At 35.5% G+C, this 25,488-nt stretch overlaps 1 protein-coding gene across 1 annotated transcript in view; it reads right to left on the bottom strand.

The window, feature by feature from the left end:
* The window catches only part of DIAPH2 (diaphanous related formin 2), a 980,877-nt gene that overhangs the window by 489,982 nt on the left and 465,407 nt on the right, over nt 1–25,488 (bottom strand). Inside the window, exon 21 of the mRNA XM_068961943.1 lies at nt 6,764–6,865. Within this exon, the coding sequence (XP_068818044.1) occupies nt 6,764–6,865 (102 nt within the window). The remainder of the gene's footprint in view (nt 1–6,763; nt 6,866–25,488) is intronic.

The following is a 25,488-nucleotide window of genomic DNA, read 5'->3' as shown; positions in this document are numbered from 1 at the left end:
AATATTGATGTTCTGCCAAACTACCATAAGATTCCAGAGAGAAAGAAAAAAAGATCCAAGGGTAACAGTCATGTGTGAAGGAGGAGGAAGCAGTCCCATGCCACTCCTGAAGTCATGTGTCACTCACTTTTAAGGTGATTTCTATTTTCTTTCATTTTTCACTGCTAAGAAACTCATTTTCAACTGCCATCACATGTGAGCATAAGTGATCTTCTAATATCTTTAATATATAATATTAAAGATTCATGGGAATTAACAGATATATTTGTAATAAATACATATTTGTTACAAAAGTGTTTCCCCTGATACCTAAATACTCTTGGGACCCAATATACATTAAAATTACAGAATAATTTTGTTTCAGTGACTATAACAAAGGTGACATAATGAAGTGACGATAAAGAAGTCAGTTGAAGTTAGACAGCAGGCAGATCTTCCTATAAAAGTTGTGAGACCCAGACTTGAATACTGAGCTTAACTCTGATGTTTGGAAGCACAGAAATATTTAAAACAAGGGCGTCTGTGATTCCCTGTCAAATAAATCATTATTATTCTCTTTTAGACATAACCCCCCCCTCCCCCCCAGTACAGGCTCGCTACTGCTCACTGCGGTGCTTTCTGCAGTACACCGAGTACTTGGACTGGACAAATCATCAATACAGGTGCACCTGCTGCATGGAGCCGACGGCAAACGTTTGTATATTAGATGTCAGGAGAGCTGAGAGTCATTAGTAATCTGTAAAATGAAGCTTTGGAAAAATAGGGTTTTGCAAACTGACTCTATCCCAGAAAAGCAATGATGTGCTCGTAGAGAATATTTTCCTCAAACAGAGTGATATGTGGAAATCATGCATCAGCAAATATCTAGTCATTTTCAGTCTGGAACAGAACATGGTAACAATGTTGACCCCAAGAGACACTGGAAGCTCAAAAGAATTACATTAAGAAATGGCTAAAGAATTTTCAAAACATCGTTCTAACAACTGTCTGAGGCCAAGAATGGCCATTAGAGCACCTGTGATACTAGGCTATTATTTTAAAGGATTACTGATATATGGATAGGGGAAAGGGGTGAATTTTTCATTTTTTAAAATTTAATGAGAATCTATCAATAGAAAAATTGATTGACATCCACAGGCTTTATCTGAATATTCTGTTTCAGATGGTTTTATTTTACCTCATTTTATTGTAAAAGCTGATGGAAATAAGTCATCCTGTCACCAAATGGATTAGTATGAGAAGTTATTTAAATGAACCAGAATTTGAGAACACACCATGGTGAGTTTTCTTTTACTTGATTTCACAATGATTAAACGATCTTTTTTATTTTAGATAAAAATGAAGGAACATCTAGAAGTAAGAACTAGCATTGATATTTACAGAAGGAATGAGAATAGAAACAATCAAGGCATTACATATCAAAACACTGAACACTTTGAATGAAAGCAGATAAAGAAAAATGCAATTTTCCCAATGAATATGCAAACTTGAATAATGATTTAATATTAATGGAACAGAAGAGCTACAATTTTCCATCCAAACTAACTGCCTTTGATGATGCGTGGGAGAAAAAAAAAAAGCTTTTAAGAATTTCCTGTTCACCTGATTAAGCTATCTTGAATAGAGCTCATAAGCTCTTGGGGGGGCTTCAAAAAAATTAAAAAGCAAACTGATTATATATCTGTAGTTTCAACTACAGGCATAAATCCACTCCTCCTGCCTTCACATATTTATGCAGAAAAAGAAAAAAAAATTATGCTGTCAGCAGTATCACATAATCTTTGCTTTTCATTATAAATGTTTTTTATGCACAAGGCTATCTCAACATCTTTTTCTTAGATTATAGCTTTAGAATGCTTTTAATTGAAAAATATGTGTAATTTTGAAGTCAGGAGAAACAAAGTACCAATTACTAAGAGAACTAATTATTGCCTTCTTTTTCTCAGAAGATGTGTTACTTTAATAGATACACACAGTATGGGTCTCCATTCACAGTGCAAGACAAGTGGGAATTTCCATAGCTCTAAGGTTTGAGAACAGCTGAGCTGCAAACACACTGGGAAGAGTCTAAAAGCTCCTGCTGGGGGTTCTAACTGGCAGAGTTTTCAAAGATCTGTGTTTTTTTTTCCCCCAGTACAGGTACAGCACATAATTACAATAATGTACCAAATTCAATTCTGTGGGAGGCAGACTGAAGGACCAGTCAGTGGGAAGCTATGCAGCCAATCTACCCCCTAAAGAAACGGATTATTGATCCTAGATGGGGTGGGAGGCAACATACCCCTCTTCCCAGGAAACCTGCCTCTAGACACAGGAAAGGTCCCTAGATTTTTTTGTTTCTTTTTTCTTCTCTCTCTCTCTTTTTTCTGGTTTCTTTTTAATTTATGACATGTGAAAATAAGGAAATCCTATGATATGGCTGATAAAAAAAAAGAGGGAAAGAAAGTTTAGAGAAAGCTTAGCAGCCCAGTCACTGTCTCGGGTAAGTTTATCTTTTTTCAAAAATTCAAAGCCTGATTCTTCTGTAGTCTTGCCAGTTTTACTGTTTTTGTTGTTGTTGTTGTTTGTTTGTTTGTTTGATGAGATTTTAGTGAATATTGCAAGAGTAATTGCAATTGTGGCATATGTACCTCTCTAACTGATGAGATTTGGTTTTTATCACCCAGGAAGTTATACAATAATGAAAATTCTAAAGGACATTGGCAGGGTGATAGGACTAAAATTAGGAAACAGTATTTACCACTAGAGAAGGCAAAGAAAGAAAAGGACTCAATAAGGAATCTAAATTTTTCAACGTTCAAGTACCAAATGGATACAAAATTAGACAGGAATAAAAAGAGCCCACTTGATTTTGGATTCAAGCTAATACAGGCAACAAACATTGGTAAGTATACCATGTGAATTAAATCAGTATAATACAGACATACAGAAGTTGTCATCTAGCAGGGGTCATTCAATAAAAAAACCTTGTGATTAAACATTTAATTAAAAAACCATGATAATTTTGAGGAAGGAAAAGAAAAAAATAAGATGCTCTGAGAGAATTTAATAGGGAGACCTAATAAGTAAGTGAGAACATAGTGGGGAAAAAAATTTAAGCAGAGACTCAAAGAATAAGCAGGAGAGAGGCAGGCAGGAGTGGGTTAGTAAGAGGGAGCAGCGTGTGTAATGGTCCAAAGACAGGAAAGAGCATGGTAAATTCAAAAAACAATACACTGATGCTTTAAGCAGATAAATAATGATGCAACACAAATGTACTTCAGAAATGTCACATCAAGGGCTGTGCCGAGACTGATTTGGGAAAAGGTCAAAAGCATAAGTGGAGAACACATATATATTGTAATATACATATACAAACATATATTGTAATGGTTAAGGGAAAGAGGATGCTGGCTTGGGTTACATTAGTAACAGCACAGAAGAGAAGTCAGTAGATCGCCTGTATATTTTAGATGCAACTAGGAGTTAACTGATGATCTCTCCTAGGTCAGTTTCAACACATTATTTAAGGCAGCATTCTGATTGCTGTTTCCTGAATAGTAAGTAACTAGAGGTAAGGAAGTAGAAAACAAAAAGAGACTACTCTTTGAAAAAACTCATGCTAGGTGATGAAGGGAGGGCCGTGTTTATCATGGACCTCAGGGCCAGTGAAGGATTTTTTATTCGTCCATCCATCCAGCTATCCATTCATACATTCTGGGGCAATGAATGACTTTAGAAGATTCTTATTTCTGAAGAGAAGAGCAGAGTGGAGACTGAGGAACTGAAGAGGCAACAGACAAATAGAACAAAAGTAGGCAGGGGAGAACTAATGCCTTACACAGAGGCAAGTGTGTTAGTATGTAGTAGACTATTTCACACACACATGGACGTGTACGCATAAGCACACACCAGTTCAGTACAGTTGTTAAAATCACAGTCCATGACATCAGACTGCCTGGGACTAAGTTCTGTACCGACAGCTATGTACCTGAACAAGGTCCAAAACCTCCCTTGACCTCACTGTCCTCATCTGTAACGTGGAGTCAACAATAGTAACATCTCAATACATTCTTATTTCTATTATTAACAACAACAAGAACAATAGTCGTAGTAAATAAAGTATCCCTTTTTCTGACGTTTGACAGAGAGGAGGTTAACACCAGATATGCGTAGAGATAACAACTGTGGGTAGAAGAGATACTGTTCTAGCACCTATTTGCTTTCTCATTTCCCTGGTAAGAGATTAGGTTGTCTGTAGGTTGAAAAGAATGGGAAGGGGAGGGAGAAAAGACTTGAAGAAAGCAGGTAAAATATGGCATAGCCGCTATAGAAAAAACAAAAGACCACTGAATTAAGAACAAGGAAAATAACTGCTGAAATGGCAATAAGAGTCCCGCCAAGGTAAAAGCTAAAATGTCCTAAAGACACCAATTCACTCAAGTTCGCCAAAGAGAACAGGGAGACATAAAGTCAGAGAGTTAGAGGCACAATGAGAATGTGAAGGAGCTCGGATTTTATTCTGTAAACTCTGGGAGACACTGAAGGGTTTCAATATAGAAATCACACGATGAATATACATTTTTAAGAAGACTAAACTAATAATTTTGATGGTGGAAGAAAGAAAAAGCAAGACAACAAGTTTGGGAACTTTCTCATTTGGCCAGAGGACTCTATAGATGTCCAAAGTTGTCCTAAATGTAGGCTGTCCATGTTTTTCCAGGATTAAAAAGTATTTGGACATTTCCACAGAGAAGAGAATTTAATTTCAGCATAGCCTTGAAGAAATATATTTGAACATAATTTTTACTTTGAGACCTAAACTATGCTATTTTTAATATCAGGCTCATACTTAGTTATAAGAATTATCTTAAAATTCAATAAGCACTTATCTACTGGCTATTATATACAAGATATACATGCTTACATGTGTGGTTAAAAGACTGTTATAACATTATTTCAAGAAATTTCGCTAGATATGAGACTATCTAATCTTTATTTAGATCAGGCAAATCCTGATTGATACTGCCTTAGATAATTTACATCGCATAAACGACTTAGAAATGTCCTTGACTACCTTCCCTATAGACATGTAGCTAAGGACGGGGAGAGTAAATAAGAGGACCAGATGACTTCATGCTCACAGCCCCAGAATTCTCTATGGTTGCATGCATAAACACGAAATTTCTTTCCTTTCCTATTTTGCTTTGAGTTCAGAAGGTATATTGCTCTTTATGTCCCAAAACTTCATTTCCTCAGTGTAGTACCAAGGATATTCCTCTTGAAGGACTTGCTTGGCAAACAAATACATCTTCCAAGATAAACTGCATTCAGGAAAAAAATGGCTTCGGAGAAACTGCAGTGTACCTACTGTAAAACTCATCACCATCGTGACAAAGCTGAATTCTCGGATGGTATATAACCTTGCTTCAATTAGAATATGAATTCCAGTAACTTAAGTTTTAAGTGTGGACTTTGGACTAGAAAATTTTATTATTTAATATTGTGTTAAAGTATTGCTATTTAGTAAACAATATCTGGCCAGTTTAATTTGCTTAATTAAAAAATGAGAGATACAGTTTTTTCAGGTATCTATACATGCTCTATTTCACCCTAAATAGACATCCCTGATTTGCTTTTCAAGGATTTGACAGAACGCTCCGACATCAGCATATGCAGTGCTATATCTGAGAACTAATAAACCCTAAATATGGGGGAGCAGTTATTGCATATGTTCAAAAGGAATGTTCTATCACATTTTGACTTTAAGCAGGATTTTTAAGTTGCGGAGTAGCAAATCAGATCGAATCAAATGTTTTACTATTAAAGAGGTTATAAAATATTTTGGATGAAGCAGAGTATTTGACTATTAAGTGCAACGGTCATTTTTAAAAGTCTAAGGATGCAGATGGAAAATGGTCAGAGAGCCAGGGTAAAACTGAAAGCTGTAGTAGAACTGTTTGTTTATATGGGACCACACTTGAATTGAACACTGAGTCAAAAACAGCTTTTCTCTAGGACATTAAATAAGTCATCATACCCACCATCTTTTTGTCAATTATTTGAATGGCAGTTTTGAGGAAAGCTTGAAACATATATATATACATATATAAAACTACAGTTTTAATACATAATCTACACCTAGTCTTACTTTATACCCTTTAAAATGAAGAAGAGACAAGAAAACATAATTTATTTCAGTAATTATTTAACCACACTAAAGCACAAAATGTATTTATGAAATTTTATTTCCAGCTGAAACTTTATTTAATAGTTTTAATCAATTAATGACACTCTACGGGAAATCTGAAAAGTTTTGTCTTTTTTCTGATACAATGCATACCATTCAAAAGAGACTCTAGAATATTTCTAATTATCTATAACAGTTTCCACCTTTCCACCCTTAAGAAGCCTAACTTTATTAAAAAGCCAAATTCTAATAGCAAGATCTAAATAGAAGGAAAAATAGTCAATACAATAACATGTTCTTTTTATATATTTATATTAATATCAATATCAGCATTGATATAGAGGAAGATCCCTGAGATGTTGTGAGGTATTTCATAATGTTGCTCTTAACTTCTTTATTTTTCAATAATATTAAAAGTAATAAGGTTGTTTTTTTTTTTTTTTCCCGATAGCCAATGTTCATAAGTTATATAGTTATACAGTAGGAAAAATAAATAAATATAAGCAATTGAAATGTCTTCCCCCCTGCCCGCCCCCATTTCTATTAAGTGTTACCTGCAAGCTGAGTCTGTGGGCCCTTAGGCTAGATACATACCACAACTCCAAACTGTTCAGGTTCACAGAGGTCATCATACTCATTCTTCAGCTCTGCTAGCTCACTGAGTACCTTCTGCTCAGGAAGATGTTTTACAAGGTTCTAAAAGGAAATAAAAGCATAACAGTTTAGTATTTCGTTATTAGGATTATAAAAGATAAATTAACAACTATGAACGTGATTAACTAGTATAGTGGATACATTTCTGATTGTGCTTCTGTCACAGTTCCAGTGTATCTTCCCCTTCTCCGCAAAAGCTTAACCAAGAAACAGCTACAATTTAATGTAAATAAATATATAGAAGGGTTTGGTTTCTCTGCACTATAGTATATAAATATTAAATTAAAAAATCATATGACAATAAAGAACATCATAAAATTGATCTTTCTAAGTCTTAAACACATACCATAATTTTAAGATTTATTTCCTGTCATGATAATTAGTCAATCTATAAAAAAACAGAGAAATACTATGTAGAATTTACTCATGTGCAGTAACAATAATCATCAACTATACTCTTCAATATTGGCAAAATTTGGAATCATTTTCAATCTTGCAAACCACATCAAGCCTATAAAAATAATCTCCCATTATTTATAATATCTGTATTTTTTTCTATTCTGTTCTTCTATGTGATTTCCAATTCCTAAAACAATTATCAAAAAAAGAAGCCTAGCTTTTGCCCCTACAGTCCACACATCATTTTCCCAGCTATTTCAAATTTACCACCTTAAAGCTGGCCACATCATGGTCCAACACTGAGTCTGAGGGACTAGTATGCAACCCAATTTAAAACTATCTTTCAGATAAAGCTGTTAAAACCATCTTTCCAATATCCTTCAGATAGTTCACTTCAAAACTATCTTTCAGAACAACTTAAATATATATACACACACAAACACTCACACGACTACACACATATACACACACACAATACTATGTGGATATGTGTTAGTCGCTCAGTTTGGCCTGACTCTTTGCGACCCTATGGACTGTAGCACATCAGGCTCCTCTGTCCATGGGATTCCCAGGCAAGAATACTGGGGTGGATTGCCATTGCTGTCACTGTGAGGATAATGCCTAAGATGCAAAAGGGAATGGCTGATGCCAGGGTGAGCAATGGGGATCCTGTTCTCCAAAATTCAGAGATGTGCATTCTGGTTGGTTTGGTAGATGCTTGCCTTGGTTTCAACACTCTCTGGTTGCAGCAGCTTTCCCTAATGGCATCTATTAGAAGATTTAAACAGGCAGAAACACCTCTACTGCCTTTTGGAACCAGACAACTAAGGAAATCTTTGTTAGATCTAGGTGGCACTAGTGGTAAAGAACTGGCCTGCCAATGCAGGAGACATAAGAAACACAGGTTTGATCCTTGGGTTAGGAAGATACCCTAGGGGGAGGGCATGGCAACCCACTCCAGTATTCTTGCCTGAAGAGTCCGCATGGACAGAGAGCTTGACGGGCTATTGTCCATGGGGTCACAAAGAGTCAGACATGACTAAAGTGATGTAGCATACATTGTCAGGTCACTGGCTGAGGGAAGAGATAATGAAACTCAAACTCGAGTGACCACACACAAGGAATACCATCCTCAGAAAACAAAAGTCAGCTGTCTTTAAGGAGTGGCATAATTAGATTCCCAAAGTTATAATATATTCAAATCTCCAGTTCTCAACAAAAATATTACAAAGCATGAGAAAAACCCATAAAGCATGGCCGATGCAGGTAAAAAAGAATTTGACAGAAATGATTCCTGAAGAAGTTCAGAATTTAAAGTTATAAATCAAAAATATGAAATAAATTATTTTAAACATGCTCAATGAGCTAAAGGAAACTATGGACAAATAACTAAAGGAAAACAATATTATGAATAGAATAAGAGAGACATAGAAATTACAAAAAGGAATCCAACAGAAATTCTGAAAGGGAAAAGTACCAATAACTGAAATTTAAAATTTATTATAGGAGTAGATATGGGCAGGCAGAGGAAAGTATCAATGAATGTGAAGGTAAAGAAACTGATATTATTAGGTCGAAGAAACAGAAAGATAAAAGAATGAAGAAAAATAAACAAAGCATGAGGGATCCGTGGGACACCAAGCATACCAACATGCATATCACAGGATTCCCAATAAAGAAAGGGAAGAAAAAATATTTCAATAATTAATGATTGAAAACTTTTCAAATCTGATGAAATACGTAGATACACACACCCAAGAAGCTCATTAACTCCAAGTAGGACATCAAAGAACTATGAGACACTGTCTAATCAAAGTGTCAAATGTAGAAAATGATCATTTTTAAAGCAGCAATAGAGAAGTGAATTGTCACATTTAAGGAATACTTAATAGGATTATTCACAGAAGGCAATGGCACCTCACTCCAGTACTCTTGCCTGGAAAATCCCATGGATGGAGGAGCCTGGTGGGCTGCCATCTATGGGGCCGAACAGAGTTGGATACGACTGAAGCGACTTAGCAGCAATAGGATTATTATATGATTTCGATAAAATGAGTGCTGAAATAAAAGACTATCAACAAGAATTTTATACCCACAAAAACTGTCCTCAAGAATGAAAAACTAAGACATTTCCAAATTAATAATAACAACAACAGCAACAAGAAAAGAGATCATTTATCACTAGCAAGCCTGTTCTTTCCCCAAATACTAAAGGAGGCCTACAAGCAGAAATTAAAGGGCAGTAAACAAAATTATGTATCAATTATACCTCAATAAAACAAGCAAATAAATAAACAAACATACTGCTATATGCAGTCTACAAGCTTTCAATAAAAAGATACAAAGTGATTGAAAGCAAAAGCATGGGAAAAAATATGGCATGTACAGAGTAGCCCCCCACAAAAAGTAAGGTATCTATATTATTGTCAAATTAAAATTGTCACTTTAAATCACAAAAAGGTCACAAGAGATAAGGATATTATATACTAATAAAAGTTTAAACCCATCAAGAAGATATAATTATTATGAACATATTCCTATCTAAGAACCGAGCTCCAAAATACATGAAGTAAAAATTGAGAGAGTTGGAGAAAGAAATATAGAGATCTAAAATAATAGTTGGAATGCAAGGGTGATTCAACATATAAAAATATGATGATGTTTTATTTTATCTAGTTTGTTTCACTTTTTCTATTTTATATTCAGTGCTCCCATTTCATTTAGTTTATCTTCTCCAATTTATCATCTCTCACTTTTTTTTGATGTTCTTTTTCAAGTCTTTATAAAGTGTAAGTAGAAAAGCTTTTGTATATGTATATAAAATATGTATAATATATATATTTTAGAAAACTTATGATTTTTTGCCTAACTAAAAAATTATGACATTTTGATTCTACTTCGACTTATTATGAATAGAATTCTAGACTTCTAATTAAAAAATAGATGTACAACAAGCAACAAAGGTTTACTGTACAGCATAGGGAACTATAGTTAATATCTTGCAATAACCTATGATAGAAAATAATTTCAAAAATAATATATGTGCACTTAGATAACTGAGTCAATTTTCTGTGTACCTGAAACATTGTAAGTCAACTAAACGTCAATAATATATATATATATAAAACAAAAAAAACAAGCAAGCCAAAACTTTAATTATTGTGGCTTAATTATATTTTGGGTAGGAAAATTATGCAAAGCTATTTGCACTTTTAATCATTTGCCACTTTTTTTTTTCCATATTGAACTCATTCAACCTAACAAATACAGAAAAAAAAAGCATAGGAAGGAATCTTGCTAAGCTAAAATCGTGTGGTCTCTAATTCTTTTGTGATGTGAACCCTCAGTAATGCAGATTTAGATCATCCAATGAGTAAACATCCTATTTCGTAGAATGTTTAAAAATAGTGTTTATTTCTCTTTGTCCCCCCCCAAAAATTAACCAATGTAATATGCCACATTAATAGAATAAAGGGAAAACATCTCACATGATCATTTCAACTAATACATTAAAAGCATTTGATAAAATCCCACACATATTTGTGAGAAAAAAAAATGCTCTAAACTAGGAATAAAAGCAAACTTTCAGAACATGATAAAGACCATATAAAAAGATGTCACAGTTAATATACTCAGTGGCAAAAGCCTGAAATTATATCTGTTAAGAACAGGAACAAGGCAAGGATGAATGCTTACAACACATCTATGCATCATAGTACTAACCAGAGCAATTAGACAAGAAAGAGAAATAGAAGGCATTCAAATTAGAAAATTTTAAAAAAATTGTCTCTCTTTACAGATAACGATTTTATATGAAGAAAACACTAAACAATCCAACAACAACAACAAAAAAAACCTGAAAGAGCTAATAAATGAATTCAGCAAAGTTTCAGGATACTTAATCAGCATGTAAAAATCATCTGTATTTCTGTGCACTATAATCTGAAAGGAAATTAACAAAGCAATTCCATTTACAATAGCATTTTTTAAAGCACCTATAACGAGATACCATTTTTACAATGCCTACTAGAAAGGCTATTGTCCAAAAAGTGGGAAATAAAAACTGTTGGTAAGGATGTATGAAAATAGGAACCCTTATGCATTGCTGGTTAGAATGTAAAATGGCATCAGCACTGTGGAAAACAGCTTGGTGTTTTCTTAGAAATTAAAAACAGAATTAACCATATGATCCCACAATTCCATCTTGGGTATGTAACAAAAAGAACTGAAAACAGCATCTCAAACAGTTATGTGCACACAATGCTATCATTGTTATTCAATAGTGAGAAGGCAGAAACAACCTACTTTTCCATCAACAGAAATATTGATAAATGTGGTATATACATAAAACAAAATATTATTCACTAGAAAAAGGAAGTTTTGATCCACGCTCAAACACTGATGAATCTTGAGATTTATGCTTAGTGAAATAAGATAGACAAAAAAAGTCAAACACTGTATGAACCCACTGATCTAGAATAGATTCTTAGACACAATAGAAAAGAGGTTACCAGGAGCTGGGGGCAGAGGGCAATGGGGAGGTACTGCTTAAAAGGATAGAATTTCTGTGTGGGATAATGGAAAATTTCTGGAAATAGTGGTGACGATTGAACAACAATTTAAATATACTTAACACCAGTTAAACTGTATATTTAAAAACAGGTTAAATAGTATACTATATATTATCAATGTTTCTAAATTGAAAAAAAAAAAGAGTAGGCAATATATAACCTTTTATGTCCCATGGAAAACAGCTGTATCTCAATCTACTTTTAAATCCTCTTTGGTCTCTATCTTTACTCTCCTCCCACTAACTCTGCATTTCCACGAAGCTCTATGCCTGCAATGGCACCTGCTGTGTACTGATTAGTCCAAAGATTTACAATATCATGTCATTTGACCTAAAAGAAAAATCAATATTGATATAGCAATATAAACATTAAATGAAATTAAGCCCAGCTACTACCATGCCTCATTAACATCATTTTTTTTTAATAGAATGGAAAGGTAAGTAAATACCAAGGTGTTATTTCTACTTTTCTAGAATATTTCTGATATATATAAATTGTTTTTCAAATTTTTTTCTCTGTTAATAGGATTTTTTGTGAAGTATGTTATTAAGGAAAACAAAGAATCAGACTGGTAAGTTTCGTAATTTTCCCTATAGGGAAACTCAATTAGAAAGATTAAAAATGTTGTTACCATGATTAAAAATATCAACTCTGCATATTTTCAACTCTCCATCTCAATTTTAAGTTTTAACTGTGAAAATAACTATTATAGAATGAATCAAGCCTATAGTAGGATTTTAGCTCTGAATGTGAAACTTGTTGTTATTTTGCTTCTCTTCCACCTGCAGATAACCTGTTAAGTCATCTTTACACTGCAGGCTCCCTGGCAGGTGACATTTCTTTTCTTTCTCTGTTCAGCTATATGAAATAATGAACACATTCGACGGGCTTAGATGCATTCTGATTCTGGATACGGTCTTCACACTAAGTTACAAGCTTATATAGCTGCCAGTTGTTTCGTAGATTCTATTTACAAATAATGTTTCAAATAAAACCCTCTCAATGTGTGTTAGATACAGCCTACGTTATAGGACTTCCTGCTTAATGAACCTACTACATCTAGAAACCCATGTTTGAAGTGGCCATCATAGCCAATACCTGAAGACACTTCAGTATTTTTCCATAAATAGTAAAAAATGGAGCATAAGATTAACAATGTTTTCATGTCCATCAAGTCCTGAATAGAAGAGGAAGGAGGGTTAGAAGAGAGAGGAGAGACATAGCAGTACTCATTTGCCTCTATGCTCCTTCACTTATCTTTAAAAGTATGTCAGGAGAGAAAAATGTTCAATGCACAGTTTAAGAATAATGTGGACAGTTCTTGGAGTCAGTTGGAAGTCCATATTTTTAGGCCTCTTGGAAGATCCATGCTAAGTCTCTTCAGTCCTGTTCAACTCTTTACGACTCTATGGACTGTAGTGTGTCAGGCTCCTCTGTCTATGGAATTTTCCAGGCAAGAATGCTGGAGTGGGTTGCCATTTCCTACTCCAGGGGATCTTCCGGATCCAGAAATCGAACTTGTCTCCCGCAATGCAGGCAGCTTCTTTACTGCTGAGCCACTGGGGAAGGCCCTGTCCTACCTAAAGGAAGAGAAGTGTGTATTATGCGATCAGGCTAGGCCCAGTAGGAAAGCCTGCATTTTGGAAAGGATCAAAATGATTGTGAGTGCAATAGTTGCTTCTTGGATATGTCTCCAGGCCTGGCCTACCTACCCCCTCGTATGTCTGAGTGCTTGGTTATTTCAAAAATCAAGCATGTTAAAAAAAAAAAAAGAGAGACAAAGAAAGTAAAATATGTTTCTGTATCTTGCCATAGGACACTCCACACCCTTGGCATGGAGAGGGCTTCAGTACATAGCAGCTAAGCCCCACGGGAAACTCCTCCCCTCTTTCCACTCACAATGGTGCCAAGGAAAGGGATCAAAATAGGAAATGAGGAAAATCACCCACAGCAGCTACATGAAAGCTGACAAATTAGTTCAGAAGATCTGGAAGCTATTCCTTGAGAGCCATAGAAACATCTAATGAAGATAGTTTTTGAAAAGAGTTAAGGTTTTGCAACAGCAGCTAGGAGCAACAGGAAGCAAACCACAGGTGAACAGATGTGGATTGGGCTAGTGCTTAAATGTCATATACAATTCAACAATTGTAAATAGCTTTTGTTTAGTTGCCATATTGATACCATGGCTACTCAAGATCTATAAGTAAATTACAAAGAAGAGTTCAGACACCCCCTATGCTGAAAGGGGAAAGCGGTTTATAATAGCAGAGGCTACAAATGATAAATTTTTAAAGACAACTTATATTCTGACAAATTGTGAATTAATAGGTAAATATCCTGTAAAGTTTCAACCCTTCTATTTTTCCGTCCCGCTGCTCCTACTTACTACTGAGCATCTTCTTTCAAACATTCTAAGATTTGTGTTTAAAAGATCAATTCTAGGTCAGTATGAAAATTTCATCTTAGAAAATGTCAATGAGCTGAAGTTCACAAAGAAAACAACAAAGGGGAAAGCAGTTACTATGTCATCAAACGAGCAGATTTTTCTTCCTCTTTTTACGCATCACAAATTCACTTTCTGATGACTGTCACAGTTATCTAAAGGGATTTCTCCTAAAAACCATAGGCTTTTAACTCCTTTTTTACATTTTTGCAATGACTCTACAATTCTTTCAAAACTTTATTTCTTTTAAATGTTAATTGCACACTTAAAGGTTAGTTAAGTGAAGGTACTGAACCATAATGCCCTTTCCTGCTTTCCAAAACATAACCTTTCCTTTTTGTCTTATATCTCATTAAGTCATTTTAGTAGTAGGAAAGTCGAGTTAGGTTCACTGTGATTAAGTCCTATCGTTCCCTATGTAAATGGATCGGGACCAATATATATTTTTTAAATTTATTGTTTATTCTTTTAAAATTACACCATTAAGTGCATATATATACACAGAATTCTATTTATATATAGGAGACATATATATATACACATATATCAGTATTATTTTAACTTATGTTGTCAAAGATTTTATTTTGTAAAAAATTCAGAGAAGAAATGGGTAAGTCTTGGATAAATCTCTGTAATCTTAATGGAAACTTCCTCCTATTTTGCCTGGTCAAAACCTCAATCCCTAAACTACTATAACTTACTATACGTTGTGCAACACTTTCTCATGGCATGTCTTAAATTATATGTGTGTATTTTAATGTTCTGAAATCACATTCAAGTGTTCTAGTTCTTCGCTTTGAGTTAAAAGGCACACACTTTGATGCTAGCCCTGGTTCTATATTTATTTTGTATTTCATCCGTCCATTCACCTAGTATATACTAGCTGCTGATTCTGTGATTGCCATGTTAACCACTAGAGATTCTGCCCTCATGAAAATTACAGATCCAGGACTGTGTATACTCCTGCCTACACAGTGAAACCATAATCAACAGACGACTGACAGTCATTTGTGTTGCATTTGATTCAAAATACATTTCTTGTCAAGAGGTCACGCTGCAAGTCCCTCTTTTGGTTTGGAATTCTCATCATTTCTGTAACTCCTAAAACAAACTATAAGCATCTGTTAGGATATGTTAAAATGCTGACCAAATGGTCTAAAACATTCAGGGAGAGGGTTTCTAAACCTCCTTGTGGAAGTACTCCTTTCAAAAAATGTTAGTTGATTAAAGACAAGAATTCAAAACATGGTGAGAAAATTCATGACCTTGGAGTATGACAATTATATTTTACAAGGAGGCAGCTTTTAACAGGTTTCCTACCAGTCTGATCTTCAACTTGACCAGAGTAGGCATACTTCTCAATATCACCTCAGCACTAATATCACCAAATGAACAGCTCCAGCCCTCAGCATTCCTGCCAATCCCTAAGTTCCATATTTCAGACCGACAGCCTGTCCTACTTCGATGCACCATCATTACTGCAAATTCAACAAATCTGAAGGAGAATTCATCCTCACTCTGGTCCCTTGACTTATCAGCTTCTCCTAAAGGCGCCATTCTGCCAATAGGACTGGCATCCTCTGCATCCTCTAAGCTTTCCAACCAGAGTTTGTCGCTCAGTTACACGTTCTGAGGGCTTCCTGGGTGGCTTAGATGGTAAAGAACCTGTCTGCAATGCAGGACACCCGGGTTCTATCCCTGGGTGGGGAAGATACCGTGGAGAAGAGAACAGAAGCCCACTCCCCATTCTTGAGAATTCTGGAGAATTCCCTGGACAAAGGAGACTGGCAGGCTCCAGTCCATGGGGTCGCAAAGAGTTGGACAAGACTGAGTGACTAACACTTTCCCATTTCACTTTTTCACAAGGTCTAATGATTCTTTCTGTCAAAATCTCTTTGGAATTCAACACTTATTTTACACTCTGCAGCCAAAAATCTGGGCCATAGAAATCATGTGTAGTTAACTTTCTTAATTTCAGTTCAATTAAATTCATCAAAGTGTTCTCATTCTGTATTAAATTTATAGAGATCGTAGATATATTTACAACTTCTATAATTACAGAAAGAAAAATTGTGAATACTTTGTACATAAAAATTTCAACTCCCACTAATGTCATGATCCTATTTACAGAAATGTATTACTTTCTAAAATAATTCGCATGATTTACAATTAATCTGGAAGATCATTACTAAAAGTATTCATTCCTTTGATGGTAATTATCTTCTATTTTGTTTATGTTCCACTCTATACTCAAAAACAAACTTGAAAATCATATTAAACCTTAAAGGTGATATTAAGAACTAAAAAAATGTAGAGAATATACATAATGAATGACTCACTCTGAATATAAAACAACATATGAGGTGGATATGGCCTTGTCTAAGTGTAATATAGTCTGCCTAAGTATAGTACCAACAATATCCAGTTATATACATGTAACTCTCATGTATTTTGAATTAAGATATTTCAAATTAGACACAAAATATCTTTTCATAATAAGGATACAAACTGATATTCTCAGATATATGAGAAGATTTATATTACTTACAATAGGTGACAGGAGTATAGTATGTTATTTAGGGACACTCTGCTTTCATTAGATATCACTGCATCGTGGCCATGCCAAACAAATACAAGGATGCATTGCTATCAAATATTACATATAAATGTTTCAAAAGCTGAATCCTACCCCAACAGCCAAGACACCTGTGTTGGGGAGGTTTGAAGTTTGAAGGCTACTAACATCTTACAGTTCTTGAAATGATAACAGTGCGATGTACTTTAGGGTCATATCCCAAAGGACAATCTAGACATTTCATTCAAGGATACAGGTGTATCTGCTGCTGCTAAGACGCTTCAGTCTGTGCGGCCCCATAGACGGCAGCCCGCCAGGCTCCCCCGTCCCTGGGATTCTCCAGGCAACAGTACTGGAGTGGGTTGCCATTTCCTTCTCCAATGCGTGAAAGTGAAAAGGGAAAGGGAAGTCGCTCAGTCGTGTCTGACCCTCAGCGACCCCATGGACTGCAGCCTTCCAGGCTCCTCCGTCCAGGGGTTTTCCAGGCAAGAGTACAGGAGTGGGGTGCCATTGCCTTCTCTATACAGGTGTATGCTAATACAAGATTCAATCATTTCGCATTAAGAACTAAGTGGTTTTCATCCATGGTTTTTGTTCAGGCGTATGGAACAATGCAAGTTACTGCAGACTATGAAAACTGAGTGTATCAGAGAACGGCCATATTGTTAAATGAAATGTGCCACATCAGAATGCCGCAACTCCTATGCATATCCAAAGGCAGAAACACTTTACTGTTTAGAAAGACAATCTATACACAAACATGAGGTGGCTTCTTTTTCCAAAATCATTGTAACACTGTATATCATTCCAATTAGTTCAAAAGAGTTCTAACAGAAACATACCTGACTGGCTACTGTTAAGTATACTTCCCTTTTTTCATATAAGTACTGGATATAGACACTTACATGCAAAACGAATGTAGAAGCATATGGATACACCTTAGTTCAATCACTTCAGTTGCTCAGTTGGGTCCGACTCTTTGCGACCCATGAACAGCAGCAAGCCAGGACTCCCTGTCCATCACCAACTCTCAGAGTTTACCCAAAATCATGTCCATTGAGTCGGTGATGCCATCCAGCCATCTCATCCTCTGTCGTCCCCTTCTCCTCCCACCCTCAATCTTTCCCAGCATCCGGGTTTTTTCGAATGAATAAGCTCTTCACATCAGGTGGCCAAACTATTGGAGTTTCAGCCTCAACATCAGTCATTGCAATGAACACCCAGGACTGATTTCCTTTAGTATGGACTGGTTGGATATCCTTGCAGTCCAAGGGACTCTCAAGAGTCTTCTCCAACACCACAGTTCAAAAGCATCAATTCTTCAGCACTCAGCCTTCTTCACACTCCAACTCTCACATCCATACATGATCACTGGAAAAACCATAGCCTTGACTAGATGGACCTTTTCTGGCAAAGTCATGTCTCTGCTTTTTAATATGCTGTCTAGGTTGGTCATAAACTTTCCTTCCTAGGAGTAAGTGTCTTTTAATTTCATGGCTGCAATCACCATATGCAGTGACTTTGGAGCCCAAAAACATAAAGTCAGCCACTGTTTCCACTGTTTCCCCATGTATTTCCCATGAATGATGCGACCGGATGCTATGATCTTCGTTTTCTGAATGTTGAGCTTTAAGGCAACTTTTCCACTCCCCTCTTTCACTTCCATCAAGAGGCTCTTTAGTTCTTCTTCACTTTCTGCCATAAGGGTGGTGTCATCTGCATATCTGACGTTACTGATATTTCTCCCTGCAATCTTGATTCCAGCTTGTGTTTCTTCCAGTCCAGCGTTTCTCATGATGTACTCTGCATATAAGTTAAATAAGCAAGGTGACAACATACAGCCTTGATGTACTCCTTTGCCTATTTGCTACCAGTCTGTTGTTCCATGCCCAGTTCTAACTGTTACTTCCTGACCTGCATTATAGGTTTCTCAAGAGGCAGGTCACATGGTCTGGTCCCATCTCTTTCAGAATTTTACACAGTTTATTGTGATCCACACAGTCAAAGGCTTTGGTATACTCAATAAAGGAGAAATAGATGTTTCTCTGGAACTCTCTTGCTTTTTCCATGATCCAGCGGATGTTGGCAATTTGATCTCTGGTTCCTCTGCCTTTTCTAAAACCAGCTTGAACATCTGGAAGTTCACGGTTCATGTATTGCTGACGATGCTTGGAGAATTTTGAGCATTACTTTAGTAGTGTGTGAGATGACTGCAATTGTGCGGTAGCTTGAGCATTCTTTGGCATTGCCTTTCTTTGGGATTGGAATGAAAACTGACCTTTTCCAGTCCTGTGGCCACTGCTGAGTTTTCCAAATTTGCTGGCATACTGAGTGCAGCACTTTCACAGCATCATCTTTCAGGATTTGAAATAGGTCAACTGGAATACTGTCACCTCCACTAGCTTTGTTTGTAGTGATGCTTTCTAAAGCCACTTGACTTCACATTCCAGGATGTCTGGCTCTAGGTGAGTGATCACACCATCATGATTATCTGGGTCGTGAAGATCTTTTTTTTGTACAGTTCCTCTGTGTATTGTTGCCACCTCTTCTTAATATCCTCTGCTTCTGTTAAGTCCATACCATTTGTGTCCTTTATTGTGCTCATCTTTGCATGAAATTTCCCCTTGGTATCTCTAATTTTCTTGATGACATCTCTAGTCTTTCCCATTCTATTGTTTTCCTATATTTCTTTGCACTGATCACTGAGGAAGGCTTTCTTATCTCTCCTTGCTATTCTTTGGAACTCTGCATTCAAATGGGTATATCTTTCCTTTTCTCCTTTGCTTTTTGCTTCTCTTCTTAGTTATACCTTAGTTAGTTAGTTATATCTAAGTTTTACCTTAGGTTAAAGAAACAGAAAATCCATGTGAAGCATCTACTATCCTGGACATTTTTTTGACACATCAAGTACCCTTTCCAAGCTGACAACATGTTTTTGTTTTAACTAAGCAGAAACAATATCTGGCATCTGTGGAACTTAAAACATACTGATTTGAATACAGTGGCAGGTTTCTTCCAACTTTTCAATAAAAGAGTTATTGAGATACTTTAGAAAAGACTTCTGTTTCTAGCTAGTTAGATACCCTAATCAACTGGGTAGTCAAATTGTCTAGGGACTGTCAATTTCTAGAATGCATAAAATTATTAAAAATACCTTCAGATGAAAACATAAGCTGTCAAGAAATTTACAATACTCCCCCACCTCTGCTCAAAGAAAAGAAACTAAAGGAAAGCGCTAATCCAGAGATATAACCAAACACTGAAGGCCAACTCAGCCCCAGGAAAACCTACCAGTTTCCAGTGTTCTAGAGTTTTTAACTTTAATGGGCCTCACACATAGGATGGTACACAAAGCCTAGAGCTTTCAGAAGGTATAGGCAAAGTTGGTTCTGATGTACAGCTAAAACCCCAAGAGATAATCTCTCCAGTGAAGGACTTAAAGAAAAACAAAACAAACAAATGAACAAAACAAAGAAAGCCCACCCACAGAGAAAAAGAGCATGTGGTCTTGTCTGTTTTCTCCTTGACTGTGGACACCTGTAGGAGTAATCAGTGACTCCCTGTAAACCTCTACCCACAAGCAAGGCCCATGCAGGTTTTAGTCAGAATTTAAAATACCTAGTTATTAAGAAACATGTTGAGAATTTAAAGTGGTTGCATTTTGGCAGTGTTCTCATATAACGGGCAGTCATTCATGCAAATTTCCAGGAAGAAAAGCATCTTTAAACTTCAGTTTCAAAACATTTCCAAAAAGGCTCAGCAATCATTGCATGATAAGTCGCTTCAGTTCTTGTCCGACTCTTTGCAATCCCATGAACTGCAGCCCTCCAGGCTCCTCTGTCCATGGGATTCTCCAGGCTAGAATACTGGAGTGGGTTGCCATTCCCTTCTCCAGGGGATCCTCCCCATACAAGGATCAAACCTGGTCTCATGTCTCCTGCATTGGCAGGTGGTTCCTTTACCACCAGCGCCACCAGGGAAGTCATTAGTTCACAATAAAAATACAGATGATACAGAAAGAAGTAAACAAACATTAGTTAAGAGTGAGCAAAAACAACAGAATTAGACTTATAAAGATGTAGACCTTAAAGATGTAAGAATATTCAATGAACAAAGAACTTCTAGATACAAGAAATACAATAAGTGACATTAGAAAGTTCACTGGATAGGAAAAACAGATGATTAGGTACAAATCACAAAAGAATTAGTAAACTGAAAGATAAGCCTGAAAGAAATGCTCTAGATTACAGTACATAAAGACAAAATACAAAAGGGATGTAAAACTTAACAATCAAAAAAACCCAAAAGAGAGTGAGAATGTTCAAAGTAAGCAATTGGAGCTAACAGTAGGAAGGAATAGGCAACATGGGAGCAGGACAATATTCTAAATGTATATTGCTAAAAAACATTTCCAGAATTGATGGAGCAGAACACATTTTAAATTCAAGAAGCCAATCAATCAAGATAAAGAGAAGGATGAAAAAATCCACACCGAGATACATCTTAATAAAACTATAGAACACCAAATACCAGAAGAGATAGAAGAATAGAACAGGCAGGTTACCTCCAAGGAATGTCAATTTAGACTACAGCTTGCTTAAGAAAACTGAAGTCAAAATACAGTGAAATAATTTGTCCATATATATAAGAAAGAAATTTTTGCAAGCTAAAATTACATACTCATTGAATATATCTTTTAATAACAATGATGAAATAAATACAATTTCAAGCAAATAGAGTTTTTACTATGTTCAGAATCTCACTAAAGGTACGTTAAAACGATGTGCTTCAGCAAGAAGTAAAATGATCCTAGAAGGAAGTTCTTTCACTGCAGAAGGAAGGTATTCATGAAAGTGAAATATGTGTGTAAATCTAAGTAAACCTGTATAAGTCAGCAAAACAATGTTTAACTTGTTAAATTTTAAAACTAACCAAAATAAGAAATAACAACAGATAATTTAGGAGAGTGTGAAAGGATGTTGAGAGTAATGAATAAGTAAACCGATGCACATGCCACATTCAGAACAGGAAGAATCATGTATTATTTGGATCTCAATATACACAAATTTGTCCAGAAAGTTTAGGTAATTCCAATAAAATATCCAAATAAAATTTGTGTTGTTGCTGGAGTTTGACAAGCTGATTATAAAATTTATGTGGTGGAATGAAGAATCATCAATAGATTCTTGGAAAAAGAAAATGTGATTGACTTCCCTATTATTTAATAAATAATGCGGGAACAAGAGTTATTCACATGTAAAAATATGAAATTCTGTTCTTTACAGTATACATAGAAATCAATTCCAGGTAGATTAAAGATTTAAGGTAAATGACAATCTTTTTAAAACATTTAGAGGAAAATATAAGAAGTAATACCTACGTGACCTTAGATAAGAATGGAATTTTTTACATCAGACATGAAAGCACAAAGGCTAAAACAATGATGAATTAATGTACATTACAATTACAAGAAATGTTCCTTGCTAATTACATTAGCAAGAAATGTTCCAGAAAAGATACCATTGAAAAAAAAAGGGAGAAAAGGACAGGAAAATTGGGAACTATTTGAAATATGCAAGCAATAGAAAACTAATATTCCAAATATATCAAGAAATCAGACAAAACAAAAAAGATAAGCAATACAAAAGTATTCTAACATGGACAAAAGACTAAATGAAGCATTTTAAAGCAGATGAAACACAAATGACCCACAATTGGCCCACAAATGGTGTCAAGTGGGCATCAATTCATTCACACTCAAGAAAAAAACTCAATCAAAAAATGAGATTCTTTATTCATATCTGCCTGGAAAAATATACAAAATTTCTACATAATTTACAGTGTAAGACAATGGTTTTCAATACCATCTTCACATAAAAATAACCTTGGAAGCTTTTAAAAAATGGTGCACTCAGAATGGCCAAAGCAATCTTGAGAAAAATGAATAAAGCTAGAACAATTTCATTTCTTGATTTTTAAAATATATTACAAAGCTTTAGTAGCCAAAGAAGCATGGTTTTGAGATAAAGACAGACATATAAGAAACAACTGAGAACCCATAAATAAATCCATGTAACAGATCTTTGACAAGGGTTCAAAAATACATGATGGGAAAATAATAGTCTATTTAACACCTGGTTCTAGACAAAGTGGGTATTCATGTAACAATAACAACAATGAAAGAAACTGGGACTTCTATTTTACACTTTACAGAAAAATCAAATTAAAATAGGTGAAACACTTAAACATAAGAGATGAAAACATAGAGAGACAGTTGAATCATTTTGGTCTTGTCAATGATTTCAAGAATATGACTCAAAAAGCAGAGACAACAATAGCAAAGAGAAACAAAATGGGACTGCATCAAACTAAAGAAAATAACCACCAGAACAGGCAACCAAAGAATAGGAGAAAATACTCACAAACCATAGATCTGATACAGTTAATTTCCAAAATATATTCATAACTCCTACAATGCATTAGCAAGAAACCAAATAATCCTGTTTACAAATTGGACAGAGGACTTAAGACATTTCTCCAAAGACATAGAAATAGACAACATGTACATTAAAAGGTGGTCAATGTCACTAATTATCAGAGAAATGCAAATCAAAACTAAGCTTCTGTGGTGGCCCAGCTGGTAAAGAATCCACCTACAACATGGAGACCTCAGTTTGATCCCTCGGTTGGGAAGATCTCATGGAGAAAGGAACAGTAATACTAGAACCCACTCCAGTATTCTGGCCTGGAGAATTCCATGGACTGTACAGACATGTATAACAGTCAGACATGACTGAGCGACTTTCACTTTCATACCTGCTAGAATGGCTATTACAAAAAAAAAAAAAAAAAAGATAAGTGTTGGTAAGGGTTGGGGAAAACTACAAACTTTGTATGCTCTTGGTAAAAATATAAAATACTGCAGTCACTATGGGAAAGAGTACACAAGTTACTCAAAATATTAAAAATGAATTACCAAATGATCCAGCAATCTCACTGCTCTGTATATATCCAGAACTGAAATAAGGGTCTTGAGGTGATAGCTGCACACCCATGGTAATTGCAGCATTATTCACAATACCCAAGACGTGGAAAAAACTCAACTGCCTACTGATAAATAAATGGATAAAAAAGTGATATATATATTATATATAATATATATATGAATACATGTGTGTACATAAATACTATATATACACACACACACACGTGTACATAATACTAGAATATTATATAGCCTTAAAAATAAGGAAACCCTACCATTTATGACAAGATAGGTGGAGCTAGAACACATTATGTTACCTGAAATAAGTTAGTCACAAAAGGACAAACACTGCACCACTCTATTTAAATGAAGTACATAAATGGGCAAATTATATTATAGACGGATAAAACAGAATCATGATTGTCAGAGACGAGAGGAGGGGGAGATGAGGGGTTGTTAAATGGTTGTAAAGTTACAGTTTTACAAGATGAGGAAGTTTTAGAGGTCTACTGTACAATATGAACAACATGGGATTGTGCACTTTAAAATTTGCTGAGGGTAGATTTCAAATTTTATGTTCATATCACAAAAATAAAAACTTAAATGGACACAAGGAAACTTTTGGAGATAAAGAATGTGTTTATTACTTTGATGTGGTGATGGTATCATGGGTATATGAATATGTCCAAACTGATTAAAGTGTAAACACTAAATGAGTACAGTTTTTGGTATACCAATTTTATATCAATAAAGCTAAGAAGAAAATGATACCTGGGTCCCATCTTCCCAAATTATCACTGAGTTGGTCTGGGGGTAGGGGGTCAAGGCAATGGTATTTTTCTAAGTTTCCCTAAATGCTATTAATACACAACTAAGTATGAGAATTACTCATTTAAAGCAACGAGAACTCTCATACAGCTTTAGTAGTATAAATTAATATAAGCATTCCACAAATTAATTTGGTATTATTTGGTAAAGCAGAAGAAGCACATATACCATAATTCAGTAATTATAAGACTCTAGAACCAGCTTGTATTTCTTTGCATTGTCACTTAGGAAGGCTTTCTCTCCCCTGCTATTCTTTGGAACTCTGCATTCAGATGGGTATAACTTGTCTTTTCAATATATATCAATAACCTCAGATATGCAGTTGATAACACTGTTATGGCAGAAAGCGAAGGGGAACTGAGGAGCCTCTTGATGAAAGTGAAATATTAGGGTGAAACAGCTGGCTTAAAACCCAATATTCAAAAAGCTAAGATTATGACATCCGATTGAATCACTTCATGGCAAATAGATGAGGAAACAATAAGAGACTTTATTTTCTTGGGCTCCAAAATCACTGCAGATGATGACTGCAGCCATGAAATTAAAAGATGCTTGCTCCTTGGAAGAAAAGCTATGACCAACCTAGACAGCATATTAAAATGCAGAGACATTACTTGGTACTTCTATGGTATGGTACTTCCAGACTGCTATGGTACTTCTAGCAATCATGTACAGATGTGAGAGTTGGACCATAAAGAAAGCTGAGCACTGAAGAATTGATGCTTTTGAACTATGGTGTTGGAGAAGACTCTTGAGAGTCCCTTGGACTGCAAGGAGATCACCTCAGTCAGTCCTAAAGTAAATCAGTCCTGCATATTCACTGGAAGGACTGATGCTGAAGCTGAAGTCCCAACACTTTAGAGC

This window comes from Capricornis sumatraensis, chromosome X (assembly GCF_032405125.1).
Source record: "Capricornis sumatraensis isolate serow.1 chromosome X, serow.2, whole genome shotgun sequence".
NCBI lineage: Eukaryota > Metazoa > Chordata > Mammalia > Artiodactyla > Bovidae > Capricornis > Capricornis sumatraensis.
The sequence above is the reverse complement of the archived record's forward strand: the minus strand, read 5'-3'. Positions and strand labels throughout refer to the sequence as shown.